The sequence below is a fragment of the Rana temporaria genome, chromosome 8 (assembly GCF_905171775.1).
Source record: "Rana temporaria chromosome 8, aRanTem1.1, whole genome shotgun sequence".
Lineage (NCBI taxonomy): Eukaryota > Metazoa > Chordata > Amphibia > Anura > Ranidae > Rana > Rana temporaria.
The window spans coordinates 46,816,965-46,840,437 of record NC_053496.1 but is presented as its reverse complement, the minus strand read 5'-3'; the positions used below and the strand labels follow the sequence as shown (position 1 = coordinate 46,840,437).

The following is a 23,473-nucleotide window of genomic DNA, read 5'->3' as shown; positions in this document are numbered from 1 at the left end:
TCCAAAACATATAAGAAGCCGGTGCTGGCTCAGCTCAAAAGGGTTCCATTTTTTAAAATAAAATATTAGTACTTTTCCTTTTTATACAACATCTGTTCTTAAAAAAAGTAAAAAAAAGAACTCTCTGTAGAATTGATAGAATTGTTCCAGTTCTTCTGAAGCCTCGTGCACACGACCAAGGAACTCGACGGGCGAAACACATCGTTTTCCTCGTCAAGTTCCTTGTTAGGCTGTCAAGGAACTCGACAAGGCAAGTTTCTTCATTCCCGTCGAGGAAAAAGAAGACATGCTGTCTTTTTGGCTCGAGGGGATCCTCGACAGTTTCCTCGTCGAAAAATGTACACACGACCGGTTTCCTCTGCAAAAAAAGAAATCCCAGCAAGTTTCTTGCTGGTTTTTGCCGAGAAACTCGGTCATGTGTACGAGGCCTAAGACTGGGTACATAGTCTTGGACATAAAATCAGACAATGCTTAGTATCTTCTACCGGGCAGTGTGGTCAGCATGGCATTCATACAGGTCACCCAAGGGAAAAAAAAGGTCAAAAGCTGTGATGACCTGGCAATACAGCAGAGCAGGGACAGGACCACTTGTGAACCTTGGTGAGCGACCTGGCTGTAATAGCCATTATAGTTGGCAGCCCATCCTTCCTTACACAGAAGGCAGACACAGAAATAATTATGACAACATGGAAAAATTGGCCATTGCTGATCCGGACCTAGCGGTGACAGAGCATAAAATTGGTGTACTGTTCCCCAATACTACGGCACTCCCTGTGTGCCTCCAGCATAGATTTGGAGAAAGAACTCATTTTACATAGGTGTTTACAGAATAACAGAGGCAAATAACGACCGGTTTGGTCAACCTAATTCAACTATTACTAAGAAGAATAAGACTCACCAAGAACTGACAGAATGGTACCTTCACCAAAGTAAGCTTGATAGTTGCACAGGGTGTACAGTCAATTCAAGAACCACATTTGAGTTTTACATATTTAATTACCAAACCCAATAATGTGCATAATTATACAGACTTTGCATCTGTCAGATTATATCCACTTTTATTTATTCCATTTACAGGGCTACTAAATGGAAGTCACAAGCCGGTTATTGCTCAGGTTTTAAATATAATAACATGTTAGTGTATCAGATGTGATTATAGTTAAGATGAAGAAGGTAAAGTATGTATCAATATTTCCAATACCCAAATGACTTCCTGTCCAATAATTTCATAGGCAATTAGTGCTAACTGACACCTTTCACCTGACTCTGGCGTAGTATGGCATTGGCAACTAACATTGGAACATGTAAATGGCAGGTATCTCATTACACAGAAGATAACCATCATTTGTAGGTCTTTTTTTGTCCTAGGTTTAGGTGTCAGTTTAGTTTCATCTTCCTTTTTAAATTCTATTTAATTACATATTAGAAACAGACACTTACCTAGAACACTGAGCACTGTCCCTTTTCCAAACACTGGAGGGGCATAAGAGTTCACAGTGACTTTATGAGCTTCCAAAATATGCCGACTTACATATCCGAGAATCTAGTATTTGGTGACATCTCAATAGGGGTGTCAATGTGAATCAGTTTTATTTTTATTGAGCTCTGCCTTCTGCACAAACTCATTTTTTCTTTCATCCTGTCTTTTAGAGGTATGATCTACTCACCTTGTTTTCAAGTCTAGTTTTAGGAAATAAACCCCCTGTTGATTTTGGTGGGTGCTACCACCTGCCAATCATGTCCCATTCAAGTAAATGGGGCCACTCTGCAAGTACCCCACAACTGCATGCTTCTGCGGGGTCCAAGGGGTTAAAGAAGGTGGCTAGAAAGCAACACAAGGGTTCCTCCTTTAACCCCTTGTTTGCTGTACTGCAGAAGGTTGCAGGATGCTACACCCACCAACCATGACAGGGCGTATAACTCTTGCTGCGACATGGGTACACCTTTGGTCACTGCAGCAAAAGGGGGTGCGATTGGGGCGGGGGTGATAAAAACACGTTTTAACTATGGGGTTTTACCACCCCACAAACTGCAAATGTAAATGAGACCAAACTGTCCTGAGCCCCCTATAATGCCTCAGAAAAAAAATTACCATTTTTGTCGGCAGGAAAAATACCGAAGTTTTTCCCATCGGAATTCCTCTCAAGCCTGCCTTGCATACACACGTTAAGGCCAAATACCACCTGTCCAAAGCTTTTACACTGATGTGCTGCAGTTTACCTGAAACACAGGTGCAGTGCATCTGCAACTTTTCTGGGTTAGCTGCACTTTGCCATAGACTTCTATTATATCCTGCAGGTGTGGTGCACTAAAAGCGCACCAAAACTTCTGCATTCAGAAAGTGCACCAAACCCACAGGATATAATAGAAGTCTATGTCTAAGCGCAGCAAACCTGCAGGAAAGCTGCAGGTAAACTGCCCTTCCCCCGTGGTGTGGGTAAACTGCAACACATCAGTATGAAAACAGCCCTATACTATTATGCCCAGTGTATTGCTTCACACTGACCTGAAGTTCTCTTCTTTCCTGCTGCTGGCACCACTCTGGGATAAGATGTGGAGTGTAGTTGGTCACTCTGTATGGGACAAGAGCCAGCACTACAGGGGAGGAATCAGCTTATCTGGCTCTTGCTCCCTACTGAAGCTCCAAATTTACAAGTAGTCCCTCTGCAATGCACTGTGTTTGATGCTCTGGAATGGCGGGTCAGCAAGCCCAGACCGCAATCTGCCAGTCACCTGTTTGCGATCTACTGGTAGATCGCAATCTATAGGTTTCTGACCCCTGGCATAGATAATATTACATTAAAGTTCAACTAAAGTGGCAGTCCAATAAGCACCAAACTTAGACCTGGTGCTGAAGTACTCAATGGTGGTCAGACTGACTCCCTCTGTTTCTCTGCAATGTAAGTCTGTGTGAGAACACTTGGAGGGTGTGGCTATTACTCTGCTCTGCCAGTAAAGACCACTATAAAGAAATGTATGAAGCAGAGGTATTTAAAAAAAAAACTTCTAACTTCTAGTCTTCTTGCTGTTGTTACTTGGATATGAAATCAGGGCAATCCCCCCGAATTAAAAATATTTTAGCAATCCCTCTAAATTAAAAAGATTTCTTCTAACTTCTAGTCTTGGTGATGTTGTTACTTGGATAGGAAAGAAGAGGAATCCCACTAATTGGGGCATAAAAAGCAGTAAAAAGCTCACAGAGGCTCTAAACCTTATTTTCTCTGTCCAAAACTGAGAGACGTTTTGGGTGGAGATGTCTTTATCCTCAATGAACCCCCTAGTCCCGGAATCTAACTCTTAATCACACCCAAATCTTAACCTCAACCTGACCCAATAATGTAAACCTTAACCTTCCTGGCGGTAATACCGAGTCTGGCTCGGGGTGGAAATCCAGTACCATTTGCGGTATCCCGGAGCAAGACTTGGGATCGCATCGCAGTATCCAGGCAGAGGTTACTTACCTTGTCCCCTGTATCCTGCAATGTCTCCCCGCTGTGTGAGCGAGTTGTGTCCTTCTCGCTCGATTCACAGTGCCCAAGTGCCGCCGAGCTCCGTTCCCTGCGACGTTGCGACGCACAGGGGGCGGAGATCGCCGCCAAAGTAAAAAAAGTAAAAACACAATACACATACAGTATACTGTAATCTTACAGATTACAGTACTGTATAAAATAATCCCCCCCCCCCCTTTGTCACTAGTGGTCTGTCCAGTGTCCTGCATGCACTTTTATATTATAAAAACTGTTCTTTCTGCCTGGAAACTGGAGATTGTCCATAGCAACCAAAGTGTCTGTTTACATTAAAAGTGCTTTTAGAGCAGCTAGAAAACAGCGAAAATAAATTATAATCACTTGCAGAATTGAACGATAGCGATTTGTGGGGAAATTCATCATCAAACACTGAAAGTAATGACAGCGACAATTCTGCAACTGAGCAAATTACAGTGTTTTTGATTTGATTACATTATTGAATAATTTTTATTATTATTATTATATTATTATTTGTTATAATTATTTATAGTTATTTATTATATTATAATTTATGATTTTGTGTTTTAAACTTTATCATACCCGAGATGTCTACTAGACTTTTGTTTGGACAGATTTAAGTGAGTTATTTCTAAGAAATGCAGGCCTACAATATAAAATGCCAAATTTCCATGCAAAATAATGGTACCGCTTTCAGCACCTAAAATCTGACCTAGTCATACCACCAGGGAGGTTAACCTGAACTAAATGCCTAATTTTTAGGTGAAATTCATTTGATCACAACAATAAATACTCTAATATCATGGCAATAATGCCAACACGTTAATGACATATATATTATTATATAGAAAATTATTCTCGGAAAAAGGAAAACCCTCCCTAGATGCCAGTTCAACAAGGGCAGATTCTGATAGTTGCAGGAAATCTCATGCAGGTTACTGCACACCCACCAGTAAAGAGGGCCTCTCATCTTAGTCATCTATTTATATCTTGCTGTCTGATGTTGCTGTTCATTGGAAAACCACTCAGACTCTGTATTTGCACTATTCCTCAATGTTAAATCCCATTAGGGGTTTTTGTAAAGGGGCCTCGTAGGTCTGTATCACAGTGCCCCCTGTCCCCACAATGTTACAACCTCATACAAAAAGAGCAAATGGCAGGGCCAGGTGTACTAATATCAGGAAGACTCCTAGCTCTCTCACGTTGCCAGTAAGTAAAGGCTTGTGATTAATGTGGTTTCTGAATTAACAAATGTAATATGTTCTCTGGGAACTCTTTCTAAAATAGTCTGTTTGATCCCCTATATTTAAAGATGAAGGAGAAAAATTAGGCCCTCCTATTTCAAAAGTAACTCTTCAAGTACCGAACAGCCTTTGATTAATATGGAAAATAACAGTAGTATATAAATGAAAATGAGATTTTGAAATGTAGCTAATATTCTGATAATGAAAAAAATAAATAAAAATCTGCACCTACAATGAATTTTATTTGTGGCCAAACATTTTTTTTTTTAACTAACTTGATGAGCTACCCTCCTGTAGTGTATCTATCTTGCTACTCTGTACTTTGAGGCTTGCTGACCCACTTTCTTACGGGTTTATTGATCTAACAAGAGATCACACCCAGTGATGTCATAACTTAACCCAGCCCACCTTCTACGCCTGTGATTGTATCCTTCAATTAATAAAAGTAAAGTGCACTTTTTAGTAAGCACATGTTTTAGTACCTCATAGTAGTTTAGATATGACTTTCACATTTTGCATGCTTGCTATTCCATATTTTGTTATTGTAATAAATATAGAGATTTGTAGATTAGCCACTAGAGGGAACTCTCAATGATTTAAAGTGCAAGGATTTGAATTTGGATGGCTCGTAGAATGGTTACAACTAGGGTTGCCACCTTTTCTTCAAGCCAAACCCAAACACTTTAGCGCAGGGGTGCCCAACCAGTGGCCCGGGGGCCACATGTGGCCTGCGGAGCCCTCTGATGTGGCCCGCGACCTCCTGCTCTGGGATGGAATAAAATAGAATACTGTTATTAAAGGTACGTTTATTACAAAAATCACAGTGTATATATGGGCAATAAGGCATACAGTTGCAATAAAAAGTATGTAAACCCTTTTGGAATGATATGGATTTCTGCACAAATTGGTCATAAAATGTGATCTGATCTTCATCTGAGTCACAACAATAGACAATCACAGTCTGCTTAAAGTAATAACACACAAATAATTAAATGTTACCATGTTTTTATTGAACACACCATGTAAACATTCACAGTGTAAGTGTAAAAAGTATGTGAACCCTTGGATTTAATAACTGTTTGAACCTCCTTTGGCAGCATAACTTTAACCAAACGTTTCCTGTAGTTGCAGATCAGATGTGCACAACGGTCAGGAGTAATTCTTGACCATTCCTCTTTAAAGAACTGTTTCAGTTCAGCAATATTCTTGGGAATTCTGGTGTAAATCGCTTTCTTGAGGTCATGCCACAGCATCTCAATAGGGTTGAGGTCAGGACTCTGACTGGGCCACTCCAGAAGGTGTATTTTCTTCTGTTTAAGCCATTCTGTTGTTGATTTACTTCTATGCTTTGGGTCGTTGTCCTGTTGCAACACCCATCTTCTGTTGAGCTTCAGCTGGTGGACAGATGGCCTTAAGTTCTCCTGCATAATGTCTTGATAAACTTGGGAATTCATTTTTCCTTCAATGATAGCAATCCGTCCAGGCCCTGACGCAGCAAAGCAGCCCCAATCCATGATGCCCCCACCACCATACTTCACAGTTGGGATGATGTTTTGACGATGGTGTGCTGTGTCTCGTTTTCTCCACACTGTGTGTTTTTTCCAAACAACTCAACTTTGGTTTCATCTGTCCACAGAATATTTTGCCAGTACTGCTGTGGAACATCCAGGTGCTCTTTTGCAAACTGTAAACATGCAGCAATGTTTTTTTTCGGACAGCAATGGCTTCCTCTGCGGTGTCCTCCCATTAAATCCATTCTTATTTAGTGTTTTACGTATCGCAGGGATGTTAGCATATGCCAGAGACTTTTGTAAGTCTTTAGCTGACACTCTAGGATTCTTCATCACCTCATTGAGCAGTCTGTGCTGTGCTCTTGCAGTTATCTTTACAGGACGGCCACTCCTAGGGAGAGTAGCAGCAGTGCTGAACTTTTTCCATTTATAGACAATGTGTCTTACCGTGGACTGATGAACAGCAAGGCTTTTGGAGATACTTGTATAACCCTTTCCAGCTTTATGCAAGTCAACAATTCTTTTTTTCCTTCAATCGTTTTTATTAGTTTTAGCAAAAGTATACAAGATTCAGTAAAACACAATGCATACATACTGTAAATAATGCAATCAGCATAAACAGTGTAAACATTGTAAATAGTGTAGACCGTGTGCAGTGAAAATTGAATAACTAGAGATATAACTCGACTTCATGGCAGTCTCAGTCTCAGTGGTACATGTAGAAGATGTTGCAAGAGCATGGTCGGGGCCCTCGCTCCTGACAGGCCACCCCAACCGGGCGCCAAGTCAACAATTCTTAATCGTAGGTCTTCTGAAAGCTCTTTTGTGCGAGGCATTATTCACATCAGGCAATGCTTCTTGTGAAAAGCTTATTCCCAGCGGCAGCATAAGGAAAGGGGGGTGCACTGTGATGTAAGGGAGAGCGGGGGACTCAACTTCTGATGGTGGGGTGGCTCTTGACACCTAATGTAAGGGGAGGGGATGCGCTGGACATCTAATCTTACAGATACAATCGGCCCTTTTGAGGGCAATCATAATGCTGATGCGGCCTGCAATGAAATTGAGTTTGACACCCCTGCTCTAGAGAATAAAATGTAATTTTTGGGGGAAAAAATCAATTTATTTTTATTTTAATGCAAATAATACAATATATAACCAATTGTTGTATAAACTATAAAAGATGATGTTATGCTGAGTAACTAGTTGGCCGCTATTATGGCCTTTACAAGAGAGCCAACCGCTGGCTCTTAAAAAATGGTATACATTTTGGGATAATCACTTATGCCGCGTACGCACGATCGGAATTTCCGATGTTCCAAATGTTCGATGTGAGCTTTTGGTCGCATATTCCGACCGTGTGTAGGCTTCATCGGACATTTGCTGTCGGAATTTCCAACAACAAATGTGTGAGAGCTGGTTCTCAATTTTTCCGATAACAAAAGTTCCTGTCGGAAATTCCGATCGTGTGTATGCAATTCCGACGCACAAAAATCCACACATGCTCGGAATCAAGCAGAAGAGTCGCACTGCCTATTCAACTTAATTTTTCTCGGCTCATCGTACGTCCCTGCGTTCTTGACGTTCGGAATTTCCGACAACATTTGTGTGACTATGTGTATGCAACACAAGTTTGAGCCAACATTCCATTGAAAAAAAATCCACGATTTTGTCGTCGGAATGTCCGATCATGTGTACGTTGCATTAGAGTCCAGCGACGTACTGGACGGTGTTCTGGTCACTTTGTTTATATGGCCAGGGATTTCCGACCATTAAATTAATTTGGCCAGATGAGGTCACCTGTTGCTAGGAAAGTGACAGGTGACAGCACTCGCTGCTTCCTTAAAGGGGTTGTAAAAGTAAAAATGTTTTAACCTATTATTGATCTCTGTTATACACAGATATCTAAAAATGTTATCACTTCCATTAAACGTTAATTACCTGTGAAAATAGTAGGTGTTTATCGTCCTCTTGCTTTCCTCTATCATTTCTATGCTGTATTTCCGGGTTTGCGGTGCGCGTGCGTTACATCGACGTCACGGCAACCATGGAATTACATTTCCCATTATGCTTAGCGGCATCGCGCATGCGCATTGCCATTTTTTCTTAATCTCGCCTAACACGCCGCCCACTAGTAAACGCCCATTCCCGCCTCCCCAGCCTACGCAGCACCAACTTAAAATTCAAATGGTAATATGAACTACTTTGACTCTGAAGGCAGCAAGGGGGCGGAGTTAAGGCGGGCAGTAAAGCTTAGTGCAAAAGAAAACCAATGCACGGGAGGCGGAGCTACGGCATCATAGATACGCCCACTTATCCCCTACCTCCGTGCCTGTGAAACGTACACGCAAGGTTGTAGTCCAAGGGAGGGGGCGAGCACAATCACTTTCCACCAGGCATAACGGCTCGGATGCTGGTGGAAAGCTCAAGGAAGAGAAGCAGGAAATTACTTTTTTAAAGAAGGATTAATTACATTTTCAGGGGAAATCGAAGGAACAGGTAAGTGAAATAGCAATGCACTAGCTTATAGCAAGCTATTTAGCCATTAAAAAATTAACCTTTACAACCCCATTAACAACAATGACAGTGGAAAATTAGAAGAAAAACCTGCTACTACATATAATGTAAAGGCTCGTACACACGGTCGGACATCCAACAAAATTTCCCTTGGATTTTTGACTTAATTGATTTGTCCGATCACACCCATAGCATACACACGCTCGGACTTTTCTGCAAACTTTTCTAACACTTTCCCAACATCACGTGGTTTTACTTGCTCTTTACCGCCACCCTTTGGTTAACTTCTGCTATTGTTGGTTGAGTTTAACATTGGTTCTGAGCATGCGCATTTGTACTTTGTTCAAAAAGTCCGATGGTTTGCTGTACACACGGTCGCACTTTGCACAATCGGACTTTTCGGAACAGAAAGTTGGTCCGTTCACAGACCCAACTTTTTGTCCGATTGAAGCCAAAAAAGTTGGTCCGATGGAACGTACACACGGTCGGACAAATACGAAAAGTGCCGGATTTTGAAGTTGGTTGGGCAAAAGTCCGACCGTGTGTACGGGGCTTAAGACTCCTGCCCAATGGACTGAAAGTCCACTGTTTGGCAAGGGAGCTCATTCTTAATGAGGACAACTAGTTTGCAAGAGGCATAAAAGTTGTCATCAACGTCAAATTGAAACAACCAATGCTGACCTGGGGTAATGGTGTTTTAACATCTTTACCCCAGCAATTTGACAACAGTCCACACTTTCAGCCATGTAAATCAAGAAAAAAATAACATCTATACAGACTTCCAGAGAAGCCTGGAGCGAGTGGATTGGAAAGGAGCTAGCAGAGGGCCAGCATGACAGGAGTGATAAGGGACAGCAGGGGTTAAGGAAGTTAGTTTGGAAAGTGGGGGGTATTAAGGGATTGGAGGAAAAGTTGTGGAGAGGAGGGGTTTTGTTTATTTAAGGGACAGGAGGGGTGACCTGGGCAACACAGCAGGGGAATCAGTAAAGCCCTGTACACATGATCAGTTTTCCAGATGAAAACAGACCAATGGACTGTTTTCATTGGACAAACCGATCGTGTGTGGGCCCCATCGGTTTGTTTTCCATCGGTGAAAAAAAAATAGAACATGTTTTAAATTTTTCCTATGGATAAAAAACTGATAGAAAAAAACGATCGTCTGTGTGGAAGTCCATCGGTCAAAAATCCACGCATGTTCAGAATTAAGTCGACGCATGCTTGGAAGCATTGAACTTCATTTTTCTCAGCACTTCGTTGTGTTTTACGTCACCGCGTTTGGTCCGATTTTTGACCGATGGTGTGTAGGCAAGACTGATGAAAGTCAGCTTCATCGGATTAGATTCCATCAGATATCCGATCGTGTGTACAGGGCTTTAGAGGAGAGGATTTCCACCCTCCCTGGGTTTTCGTTAACTTTTATTTCTTTCAGTACACGTCATGGCAGTGGACGGTTGGCGGTGGTGGTCTTTGATGGTGGTAACTATCCTATGAGGTGGAAGTGTGGGGGACTCATCCGTGGTATGGGCCCCCTGGTGTGTGCAGTTAACAAGGGTTAGCTGAAGATGGTAATGGTGGCGCTGCGGGTAACAGGTTGTCTCAGAGCTGGTGTTATTTCGGCTGGAGGCCTAGTATGGTAAAAGGCCCGCAGTGAAGTAGTGAAAATGATTATGTTGGGAAGTGCCGTCAAAGACCACCGGGGGGAGGATCTGATATTTGAGATTTGTTATGGTTAAATATGGTTAAAATATGTTACCGTATTTATCGGCGTATACCGCGCACTTTTTTCCCCTTAAAATCAGGGGGAAATCGTGGGTGCGCGATATACGCCGATCCCCGCTGTCTTTGTGTCTCTGAGCCTAGAGCCGAGCCGAGTGTACTGCGCACTCGGCTAGGCTCGGCCACGCTCGGCTCAGCCCGCCGCAGCCTAGAGCCGAGCCTACTGCGCGCTAGGCTCGGCACCGCCAACAGCCACGCGAGAGGAGCCGAACACACAGGAAATCCGGCTCCTCTCGGCGCCAAATCCAAAAACAAACACCGCTGCAACCTCGGGCAAGGTGCGGATGGACTCGCAGACGGACACGCTGGACGGAGACGGACACCTGGATGGAGGCCGCAGACGGACACCTCCAAAGCCGCAGACAGACACCCACAAGGCTGGACGGACCCAGCGCAAGGAAGCCGCAGACGGACACCCACAAGGCTGGACGGACCCCGCGCAAGGCCGCAAACGGATGCCGGACAAGGCCGCCGATGGACGCAGGGCAAAAATGTAAGTTTTCTTTTTTTCCTTAAACTACCTTTCTAAGGTTGGGGTGCGCGTTATACGCCGGCGTGCGGTATACCCCGATAAATACGGTATATATCGATTTAATATTTATGATTCAAGAAGGCTGCCGTTGGCCAGTTTTACTCCAGCTCAAGTTTGGTCTCGTTATTATAGGTAAGGTTAAGTGGGGGGTTTAAGGTTGGAGTAAGTAAATATGGTGGCAGTCAAACTATGGGATGTACATCTTAGCTACCCCGGTCATGACAGCAAGAGTGGGATTATATAACTAGAACAGGATAGTTCCACAACTTCCACACCTCCCATCCTGTTCTTGGACAGTCAATATGTTTCTTGGCACATTCCATGGTGGTTGGATGGGTGTCAGTGATACTTGTGATGATATAACTGTAGGTAGGGTATGTTCCTGAAACTCATTAGAACCAAAAAAGTAGTATAAAATGTCTTTAAAATTGCAAACCAAGTTCAATAGAACATGACTAACTAGTACTAGATGTAGCAATATTACAACCATATTGTAATCGACCTGCAGGTGGTTCCAAAAGACAACTTTCACAATAGAAAATAATATAGTTGACACTTTTCTCCCCAAACATTTTTTTATTTGAATTATTCACCCAGTGATATCCTGAGGAAACAAGTGCCTGTGGACAGTTGGATTTTTTTTATCTCTTTATCTCTGGTGATCAGACCATTGTTTCTAATTTGCTTCTACAGTTTATTCTATAACTTTCCCATCCAGTCTGTAAATAACTGTTTCCTGAAATAAGGTTATTGGCAGGAAATGAGAACAGCTTGGAGGATACTGAAATACTTTCTTTGAAACACTTTCTAAGAAGCTAACAAAAAAGGAACACTTTTAGAACATAAATGATCTTTCAGGATCATTTACTGTAAAAATAGTAAATTCTTTATCCTCCACAGATTTTTGGAAAATAGAGGGAATATACAGCAGAGTATGGTACAAAAACATGGTAGTTTACCATCATTGGTGTCAGTGGGAAGAATAATGTCACATCATTGGTATTAGTGGGAGGAAAAATGCCCCATCGTTGGTATTAGTGGGAGGAAAAGTGCTCCATCCTTGGTTTAAGTCGAAGGAATAGTGCCCCATCGTTGGTGTCAGTGGGAGGAATAGTGCCCAATTGTTGGTGTCAGCAGGAGTAATTGTGCCCCATCATTGGTATCAGTGGAAAAAATAGTGCCCCATTGTTGGTGTCAGTTGGAAGAATCATACCCTATTGTTGGTGTCAGTGGCAGGAATTACGCCCCATTGTTGGTGTCAGTGGCAGGAATAATGCCCTAACCACTTGCCGACCTCTGCACACCGATATACGTTGTCAGAATGGCAGCGGTAGGCAAATGGATGTACCCGTACATCCCCATTAAGAAGCCGTGCCATGCGTGTCCGCCCGCTGTACTCTCCATGACCGTGCCCGCAGGCCCCGCAAACTCCATGTTCGCTGGTGGCCCGCGATCGTGTCACGGAGAGACAGAATCGTGGGATGCCTGTGTAAACGAGGCATCTCCCTGTTCTGCCTAGTGACAGGGTCTGCTCCCTGTCATCGGGAGTAGTGATCAGTGTTGTGTCACTAGTAGCCCAGCCCCCACGCAGTTAGAATCACTCCCTAGGACACACTTAACCCCTTCCTCGCCCTCTAGTGGTTAACCCCATTCCCTGCCAGTGTCATTTACACAGTAATCAGTGCATTTTTAAAGCACTGATCGCTGTATAAATGACAATGGTCCCAAAATAGCGTCAAAAGTGTCCGATGTGTCCGCCATAATGTTGCAGTCACGATAAAAATCGCACATCGCCGCCACAACTAGTAAAAAAAAAAATTATAATAAAAATGCCATAAAACGACCCCCTATTTTATAACTTTTGCGCAAACCAATCAATATATGCTTATTGTCGCATTTTTTTTGTTTATAGCGCAAAAAAATACCACCAAATGAAAGGTCTATTTGTGGGAAAAATGTTGTTTGGGTGCAACGTCGCACGATCGCGCAGTTGTCAATTAAAGCGACGCAGTGCCGAATTGCAAAAAATGGCCCGGTTATTGGGCAGCCAAATACTCTGGGGCTGAAGTGGTTAAGGACCGCATAAAGACAAGTAAACAAAAAATGTGTCTGAATCCCAGTTGTGGAGATGCACCCTTCCCTTTGTGTTGGTGACCATTGACACATTTTTGAGTTGTCCCCAGAAGAAAAGATGAGGGGGAATCTGTGGAAACCTGTCTAAGAGGCGAATTCCCCTCCTGGTAAGACATTTTCTCTTACTTCCTGTTTATTTCTGGGACAGGAAGTGAGGAGAAATTTCCTAATGGCACACAAACAACAAAAAATAAACTGTAAGGGGATTTAACCTTTCCATACAATATAAAAAAAAGTTGTTGTTTCTTGGCCATACAGTATATGCATTTTAAATAAAAAATACTCAGTTTGGAAGGTGTTCAGTACTTGTTAAAGGGATGTTCCATCCAAAAGTGATATTAAAGTGCAGTTCATTAGACTGAGATGGCTCCTGGGCAACACACACATTTAGATATACCTAATAATATGTTTTGTAGATTGTTTGAGCAACTTTACTTAGATAGCATCTTTGGTGGATAAGGAACCCAAGGCCTCGACACTGCAAGACAAGAGTACAGTAACAATCATTTAGCACAGTGCTTGGAAATATGAAACAATAAACATCCAAACTTTTGTACAAGGTTGATCATTGGTTGATCTACCTGAATAAAGTGGCTTAGAAAAAGGGGTTCTTTGGACCTCTTAGCAGATCTGAATCTAGCCTGTCTGATGTGGGGTTGCAGTAAAAGATATCAGGGGGCAGGCAGAGGATGGGAGGTCAGCAGGGTAGTGTAAAGAGGGCAGAGGATAGGGTCAACAGTTTGTGAGGCAGGAGTCAGCAGGGAGAAGGGCAGGGGTCAGTAGCAGAGTGTAAGGGGTCCACAGGGCGAAGAACAGGGGTCACCAGGACAGTGTGTAGCCAGCTGGCTACTGCCTGACCAGGAAATTTCACAGGTCACAACTGCAACACAGCAGCCAGCTACACACTGTGCAGATTGCGGCTGTGTGTAAGAGAATCTGGTCTCAGCTATTCTGTGCAGAGGTATGCAGGGTAGAGTACAGTGGTCCACAGGGTTGAGGACAGAGGTCACTTCTGGCACAGTAGAGGACAGAGGGCACTCAGCGGAGCTCCCTTACCCATCTCTGCACTGCACAGAGCCTGGGTACAGGCAGAAGAGCTCCTCCTCCCCACACAGCACATAGCTGAGATCGGATTCCCTTACACACAGCCATGATCTGAACAGTGTGTAGCTGACTGTTGCTTGACCAGGGAATTTCACAGGTCACAACTGCAACATAGTGGCCAGCTACACATTGTGCAGATTGTGGCCATATGCAAAGGGAATCTGATCTCAGGTATGTGCTGTGTGGAGAGGAGGAGCTCTGCTACCTGTGACCAAGCTGTGTGCAGTGCAGTGATGGGAGAAGGAGTTCAGAGGCTGGGCAGGGCAGGGCATCCAGGAGGGAGGGGGAGGGGTGGTTGGCTTTGGGGGGGGGGTTCTGCAACTGGAATCTGAAGCACAACCAACTCCAGCACCCCTCCCCCCAAAGCTCAGAAAGCCATTGTGCCATTCATTTCATGACTAGTCATCATTATAGAGTGTGGATAAGGTGCCAACATATCCTCCAAAAAGTGATTGGTCTGCAGCGAAGATTGGTTCACCTGATGGCTTTTCAGTGATCTACAGAAAACATCCAACCTCTATGGGTCAACCCAATCTTGTCATATTCCCAGTTTGTGTAAACCCATATACTTTACCATCCAGTGTATTCACATTCACGTTCTTTATTATTTTTTAGGCTGTGATTTTACGTCTTACCACTAGAGTGCAGAAGATCTCTTTTTTTTTATGTCATCATTTGAGTCGCATGTTCTCTGCTTAAAGTGTAACTAAAGGCAAATGTTTTTTTTGTTGCTTTAGATACAGTGGAGGTGGTTTAGAACATCTGTCATTTTTTTATTGATGCATGTGTCCCCATTAAAAAGACCCCCTCCCCCCACTATTTGTCCAGTCTACCATTATCATTATCATTGAAAGTGAAAATAAAAGAAAATCACAAATTGAGTTGTCCCCAGAAAAGTAATAGAGGTGAAATCTTCCAATGAGTTCCGTCGGATTATCCGATCGTGTGTACACAAATCCGTTGGACTGAAATCTAAAGTACAAACCAATGCTAAACATCAGACAACAATAGCAGAAGTTTCCCAAAGGGTGGTGGTAAAGAGCTGAAAAGCGACGTAGTTTGTTGTATGTTGGATGAAAATGTTCTGCCGTCTGTATGCAGAACAAGTTTACGGACAACGCCCTTCGGACAAAAATCCACGGATCTGTCTGATGGAAGTTCGATCGTGTGTACGAGGCTTTACACTGAGAACTGAGCGATCAAACACCGCTGATCTCTCTGTTCTCACAGCTCGATGAGCAGAAAGCTGGTGACCGCTCTCTGCTCTGCCCCCCCCCCCCCCCCATGCTCACTGGAGTTCTGGGCTGAGGAGGGGTGGGATCAGCTGGCTCAGGCTCTCAGCAGCTCACCATGAAGGTGAGCCGGGTGTCGGTCCAGGCATGTGGGCAGATCCCAACCATATGGCTATAATCTTTCCCCAGCCTGGACTGGTTCTGTGATGTCAGCTGACAGCAGGTCACAGACAAAAAAGCCTTGGCTGTATTTCATCTTTAACTTCTGTTTCTGTGTTCTGTGTTGATCTCATTCTGAATCTCCCTTTAGTTTGTCTCATTTTTTATTGTCATTAGTTTGGTCTTGGTCTGTTTAATGTTTTATTCATTCACCCCGGGTTGCCTTCTTTCTCCACATTACCACAGTGCATTCCCTTCATCTCCCCAAGGTGGCGCTGTGTTTACATCTGGGTGGCGGGAAGGCCTGGGTTGCCATGGCGTTGGCAGTCCTACCGCCTAGCGTCCTCCCCCTGCTGGCCACGCTACTCATACGTGGTTCTCAGGGACTGGGTTTCCTCGCAACAATGGTGCCGGGTTCGATGTGCTGATGTGACCAATCGTTCTTGAATACCATGACGGGTGTAGCGCCTGTGTACTTTCAGTCCAGGTGCTATTCTAAATTTAGAGGGGGGTGAGAGAGTTAGTTAGTTAGCTCTCATTCAGGTAATTTGTGTAAATTAAGCCTCTGCTCAGCTGGACTTTACTGTCGGTTCATTCTGTGTTCCTGAGGTGTCTTTCCACCCCGGGGCGGCAGGTGGCGGTAGTGGAGTCTAGGTAGGAGTGCCTCTTGCCAGCAGCCAATTAGGAGGGATTTTCCCTCGCGGGGCATGCTGGGGGAGGGTACTTTATAAGCGGACGTGATTAGGCGGGGTTCTTCTTGTTCCAGGTGTGGCGCCCACCTTCGCGGTGTCCTTGGTTCCGGGACCCTATTGGCCCGGAGCAACTGAAGCTATGGCGGAGCCCCAGTGATCGACTCGGTCCCCGAAAATCTAAAAAAGAGATCCCAAGCGAGTTGTGCTGTTCGGTGGGGAGTTTGTCTGAGGAGAGCCGGAGAGGCAGGCGATCCAACAGGGCTTAGACCATCCATCGGGGATCGAGGTGATATTGAGAGGTTGGATGTCAGCAACCTGTCAATCGGTGACCAAGTAAGAGCTACCTGAGGGAGATTCAGGCACTAAATTCACCAAGGAAGATTCACTTCATAATCTACGTTCTAGGGAAGGGCCTGTGGCAGAGGTTCTTCCCTGATATTCATTTGCACCAGGTCTGTGGCAGAGACTTGTTTTTCTTCCAAGGTTCCGAGTGATACCCTGGCTGCCAGGTCGGTGTGAGAGGCCTGTCCAGGTACACTATACCCACTCCAGCTGGAGTGGCGACGAGAGTAAAGTATCGTTTGAAGCAGGACTGCTTCTGTTCTGTTAGGCCTGAATCTGCAATTCTCCTCCTCACCCACCTTTTTCCTGTCTACCTCAAGTTTACTGTTGCCGTGTTGGGCAAGAATAAAAGCACAAGAAAGACACCTGCCGCTTGGACATTCCATTTTTATGCTGCTCTCAACTATCTACCCCTAGACGCTCATAGAGGTAACACGCCATCCCAATCTATAACCAGCGGCTCCTGCGGGGGTAGCGAAAGAAGCCGAACGTCTAGTCGGCGCCTGCGCACCGACGTTCGGCTTCTTTCGGCAACTCGTGACGCTCCTTATGCGACGGGTGGGGGAGTTTTTGTCATCACGTCAATCACTAACTGCTGCATAGGAACGCCCACTCACGCGGGATTCGCTACCCGGAATCCGGCTAAGAAAATAGCTATACGAGGTATGTACAGCAAAAAAAAAAAAAACATTGGCATACTGTCAATGTCAAGACTGAGCTCAATGTAATGTTAGAAAATTATTTTTAGGGTGAACCCCCGCTTTAAGTGGTTAATCATCACGGGAAAAAAGACCATCAGGTTTTTTTTTTTGTCTTGCCAAACAAAGAGCACCGAAAATTTTGAAAAAAAATGTTTTTCTTAGTTTCTGTTGGAAAATTTTAAAAGAAAGTATTTTATTTTTCTTCTTCACTGATGAGCACTAATGAGATCCTATGGTTTTGTAACTGCATTTTGCTTTGTTGCAGGACTTTTTTCTATTTTGAGTTGTGGATTGGAGTGTGTAGTGGTGGTCCAGGCACAGGTACTTTACTTCACCTACCTTTATGTTTTTTATTTGGAGTGCAGCGCCATCTTTTTTTGTTTTGAGAGTTTCGTTTCTGTAGGGTTGAGGCCAGTTCTCTGTGCAGGTCACTCGAGTTCGTCCAAACCAAACTCAGTATTCCATGCCTTTATGGAGCTGGCTTTATGCAGAGGGGTACAGTCATGGTGAAACAGAAAAGGGTCTTCACTAAAGTGTGCCCACAAGGTTGGAATTGCACAATTGTCTGCAAAATGTTTCTATGCTGTAGTATTAACAGTTCCCTTCACCAGAAACAACTCAACGCAATCATTTGGAGTGGATTCCATATGTGTAGGTGTGATATTTAGGTGTTCACAAACTTTTCACCATACAGTGTAAAGGATGTTGAGGAGATCAGAAAAACTGATGTTTTTACGTTGGATATAAGTCACCTCCCTGCATGACTTGTTGACTCACTTTTTATCACAGCTCAGAAACGGGATTATGAGAAAAAGTCCAGATGGCAAGATGTTTCCAGAGGATCTGCCAACTGACTTGTCCCTTTCCAAGTGCCATTGACTAAACTACTGACAGAAGAAGGTGCCAGGGTCACGGGGCCCATGAGGTGAGGGGCTCCTTTCACCTATCCTTTGCTATGTGATCATATTACAGTAATTACAGAATTTAACTATCTCTGTTTAAGGTGGCCATATACTCAGTGCCGATCCTGACCTCCCGGGGGCCCTAAGCAAAATGACATGTCACATTAAAGTTGAGAAGCGGGGGGGGGAGTGGGGGGGTGGCGAAAATGACATGTCACACTAAAGTTGACAATTGGAGGGGGGGCGCTGCCGACAGTGTTCTGCAGTCAGAAATGACATCTTACATTAATGTAAAAAGCGGGGGGTGCTGCCTCTTACCTCTTCTCCCATGCAGCCAGCGAGTTGAAAAATTACTTCTCACCAGACGGGGCCTCTAGTGATTTGGGGGGCCCTCCGCAACTTTGCGGGGCCCTAAGCGGCTTGAATAGTGAGCCTATAGGGCGGATCGGCCCTGCATATACTGAATTTGTCTGGTTCCCAATAGACCAATCGAAATTAATTTTGTGGGTGGCCTTTCCGGTCGTCTCCTATTTGATAGATTAAAGAAAAAACTGCGCTGATATAAAAATAAGTAACAAGCTGCTACATACAAACAAACAAAGCCAGCAAAATAATAAACAAAAAATGTAGCGCTAACAAACTCAAAATTATATAGTACCAAGTGAGGTAACAACTCTCATGGTATAAGAGCATAAAAATAAACAATTGGCATGGATGAAAGTGACTAAAACAATGCTCAATGTAAAACAAAAAATGAATGAAGTCTATGTTTGAAGATAAGTAGACGTCAGATGGAATAATTGATGCAGGAAAACAGGTGAGCTGCAATCCAGTGATTAAGATACAACAGGTGTGCAAGTTGTCTGTAGAACCCCGTGAGGATCACAATCACATCAAAGTATGAAATAGGTAAAACACTCTTACCAGATGGTGTTGGACTCTACTACCTTATAGCAAAGAGTCAGCCAAACATTGTGGTCTTTGAGAGCCGGGGCCACTAGAAACCGGACTTGGATCATATGCAGGGCTGGAACTCCAATGGAATGGATAACAGGAACCCGCAGTACTTGAATGGTGTATTAGCGTCAATGCCACAGGCTCTGAATAGGATCTTTGGACCATCAATCAGGAGATGCAGGCAGAGGACGTGGCTAGAGCTCACAATGAAGCCATGCGGTGGATGATATGAAAATGGAAAAGAAAAAGGAACTCCAATGGTGCAGGTCAATAAAAACCAATAGGTTTATTTGTAAAAGTCATAAAAATGACAAGGATAAAAGTGATCACGTACAGGGGTAGCAATGTGGGGTGCTCGATGGCAATACCCGACGCGTTTCGGCTCAGTAAGCCTTCAACAGGGGCATAAAGATGCACCCCCACATTGCTTGCTTAAATACACATAGTGGTTACAGGGCCCTCCCCCAACAGGGTGGAGCCATAAAACAGGATATGATGTAACAAGTATGCGTTGTAACAAACATATAAATAAATAAATAAAAAACACAATAGATCTCCAATCTAATATGCATAAAATACCAATAATCTCATGCATCAAATACAGTACATCTCAACAAAATGCATATGTCATATTAATCGGAGCTAGTATTCTGCAACACTTTATAGTTCAGCAAAAAACATAATTTATACTGTGTCACCAAACAAGGAACTCTCTAATTAATGTCTATGAGAACACTATACCACCACGGTATATTCGTTGCATACTGTGACATGATGTAGCTTAGAATGATGTACAACATTCTAAAAAACAGCGGAACTAGACATAGCTCATAGTTGTGTCACCAGACAGGGAAACTTCCTGAATGTTGTGTATGGGGACACTGCACTACCATGTTAAATTGTGGCCTATTACATAATCGATGCAGTGAAACAAACGGGCCAGCAGCAACCTGTCATCAGTGAGTGACAGTGCTGTTATATAAAAAGCTAGATTCCCCCATAGATGGTTGGATAAATGGGGAACAACCCCGCAATGACTCCGATCGGTGCAGCGCTGGTATATACAAACCGCGCAAGCACCAATCGGACGTGCCAAAAGGCGTGGCCAAAAGCCGCTCAGGCCAATCAGCAGATGCCTCGCGATAGCCTATCAGACGCGAGAGAATACGCGTACCAATAGGGCATCGGGGGGCGTGCCTTGTAGTCAGTGTCTGACAGAGAGCTGGGGACCCAACCATACCGACCGGAGGGCGGGAATACATCACGCAGCCGCAGCTACCAATCGGCGTACGCCGTGGGGCTGACAGCATATCGCGTGACGAATCACCGTCAACCAATCGGAGAAGCGATAATAGATACCACAAACTCACAGGCTATAGCAGCCTAGGGGCGTTGCACACACCGTGAGCAAACTCACAGTAAGACTCAAAGTGCCAAATACTAAACAGATCAGACACTTAGATATATGTCTCTAAATTAAAGTGAGATGTCAACCAATGGGGCGTGTAGGGAAATGCTCAGAATAAATTCCCATATGGAACGGGAAGTGTCAGAGAGTTATTTGCATACAGTGCAAAGGTGGCCCCGAATGTCCCGCCCAGACTGGGACATCGCAGGTCACCAAATGACACAGTATTAAATCAGAAAATTAATGATAATAATCTTTGCGGCGGAGAAACAACATGGATAATAATTATCAACCACATTGAGTCTGCACTAGCAAATGTAATAAATGAATAGACTTGAACTCAACAAAAAACTAAAATATAAAAAAAATATATATATATGTAACTCTCTCCATGGATCTGTAACGGATGAAAATAGACATGGAAAAGAGTTCTATATATAACACATATGGGGTGATATAAAAAATATTTAAGGAATATCAAAAAATGTTCTGAAAATATTATTATATAGAATGGACACGAGAACTCGAAGTGCTCACCCCTGGTTAATGTAACAATTGACGTCCCATTCGACATTCATACCATGTGGGGTATAACACTTGAGCTCATGTATCCAAAAAGTCTCAAGTCTTGAGACACCCCTGATTCTGGAATCACCTCTCCAATGAGGAACAAATCTATCAATCACCTGGAACAATGATCCCTTTGGATCAGAGTGATGGTGTTCGAGATAGTGCCGTGACACCGTATGTTTGGGACAACCCTTTTTGATCTTTGCTATATGCTCATTAACCCTGATAGAAAAATTCCTTATAGTCCGTCCCACATATTGGGATTTGCAAGGACATGTTATGAGATAGACAATATAGCTTGTAAAGCAAGTTGTAAACTGCTTCATTGTATATATGCGACCTGTCACCGTTGAGGAGAATGAATCCATTTTACGTCTGACTATAGTATTAGCGACACAAACGTTGCAGGAACGGCATGGGTAGAATCCATTAGCCTCGGGAAAGAAAGATACCTTTTTTGGGGGATCGATAGTGTTAGGGGCTATGTCACTTTGAACCGAGCGGGCACCTCTGAAAATGATGCCAGCTCTATTCGGTAGTGATGGCCCCAGAATCCTATCATTAAGAAGAACTTTCCAGTGGCGATTTAAGATTTTACTAATCTCATTATGTTGAATGGAATAACTGGTGAAGAAGGACCACTTAAAACTCTCCTGTTTGGCTACCTTGGGTTTAACCTGTAAAAGGGAAGCCCTATCCGTGGCAGAGACAGAATTAATGGCATCATCAACCAGTGAAGGTCGATACCCTTTGTCAAGAAATCTAGTTTTCAACATGTCACTCTGGAGATAGAAGTCGCTATCCCTGGTGCAGTTCCTCCTAAGGCGGAGGAATTGACTCCGTGGGACAGATTCTAGCCATCTCCGGTGATGACAGCTATCGACCGGAATGTATCCATTCCGGTCGGTAGGTTTAAAATACGTCTTAAATTCTAATCTGTCATGAGTGGTGGTGATCTCCAGATCCAGGAAGTGAATTGAAGAGGGACTAGCCTCATAAGTCAATACGATCCCCCGGTCGTTATCATTCAACTGGATCATAAAGGCATCTAAAGATTCCCTGTCACCCTTCCAGAGGAAGAGGACGTCGTCTATGTACCTGGCCCATAGAAGAAGCTCAGGTCTCCTAAGAGCATAGACGACGTCCTCTTCCCACTGGGCCATGAATAAATTGGCTAGGCTGGGGGCATATTTAGCCCCCATCGCCACGCCCCTAATTTGAGAATAGAAAACCCCTTGGAACCAAAAATAATTATGCTTAGTAGCAAATATTAGAAGTTCCATAATAAAATTTCTCTGCAGAATGGAGAGCAGAGAGTTTCTAATCAGAAAAGACTGGACAGCAGCCAACCCTAAATGATGTGGTATGCATGTGTACAGTGCTGCCACGTCAGCAGTGACCAATAGGATATCACCCTGGTGTCGGATCTTTTCCAATAGTCTGATCGTATCTCCCGTGTCTTTGAGGTACGAGGGAACTAGCTTTACTAGGGGTTGGAGATAGTGGTCTATATATTTACCTATTCTCGAAGTCACGGAATCGATCCCGCTGACGATGGGTCGTCCAGGGGGATTGGTCGGATTCTTATGAACCTTCGGCAGGTAGTATATAATGGGGACTTTCGGAGCCAATGGTACCAAAAAATCCAATTCTTTCTTATTAAGAATATTTAAAGAAGAGCCCTCCTTGACAATATCTACCAAAAGTTTCTTATATTGGGTAGTGGGGTCATTAGACAAGATGGCGTAGGTTGTCCTATCTTCAAGTAGTCTATTCATTTCTGAAATATATGCAGCTTTATCAAGTATGACAATCCCACCCCCTTTATCGGCGGGGCGGATGACTAAATTATTTCTGAGGCATAATGCTTTTAAACCTGCCTCAATAGATGGATCTTGGAAGAATTTCTTAGGAGAAAGTTTATCTAAATCCTCCAATACTAAACTCCTAAATACATTTATAGATGAAGATGTACTAGGAGGATTGTATAAAGATGGATTTGACAATCCAGAGTGGATGACATTATCAGTGGGACTGGTGGTATGGATATTGGTTGGTCCAGTGGGTATAAGACCCGTCAGACCAGAGCTCACTAAATTTTGGCTGGGTGTCCCCAAAAAATGTCTTTGAATATTCAATTTTCTTACAAATTTTTGTATATCAATAAAGGTATTAAACTTGTTTAATTTCCTGGGCGGAACGAATTTTAAC

At 43.6% G+C, this 23,473-nt stretch overlaps 1 protein-coding gene across 1 annotated transcript in view; it reads right to left on the bottom strand.

Annotated features, from left to right (window-relative positions):
• LOC120910385 (M1-specific T cell receptor beta chain-like) overlaps positions 1-22,302 on the bottom strand; it is a 68,442-nt gene extending 46,140 nt beyond the window's left edge. Inside the window, exon 1 of the mRNA XM_040322144.1 lies at positions 21,861-22,302. Within this exon, the coding sequence (XP_040178078.1) occupies positions 21,861-22,302 (442 nt within the window). The remainder of the gene's footprint in view (positions 1-21,860) is intronic.
• Between the last annotated feature and the right edge of the window lie 1,171 nt (positions 22,303-23,473).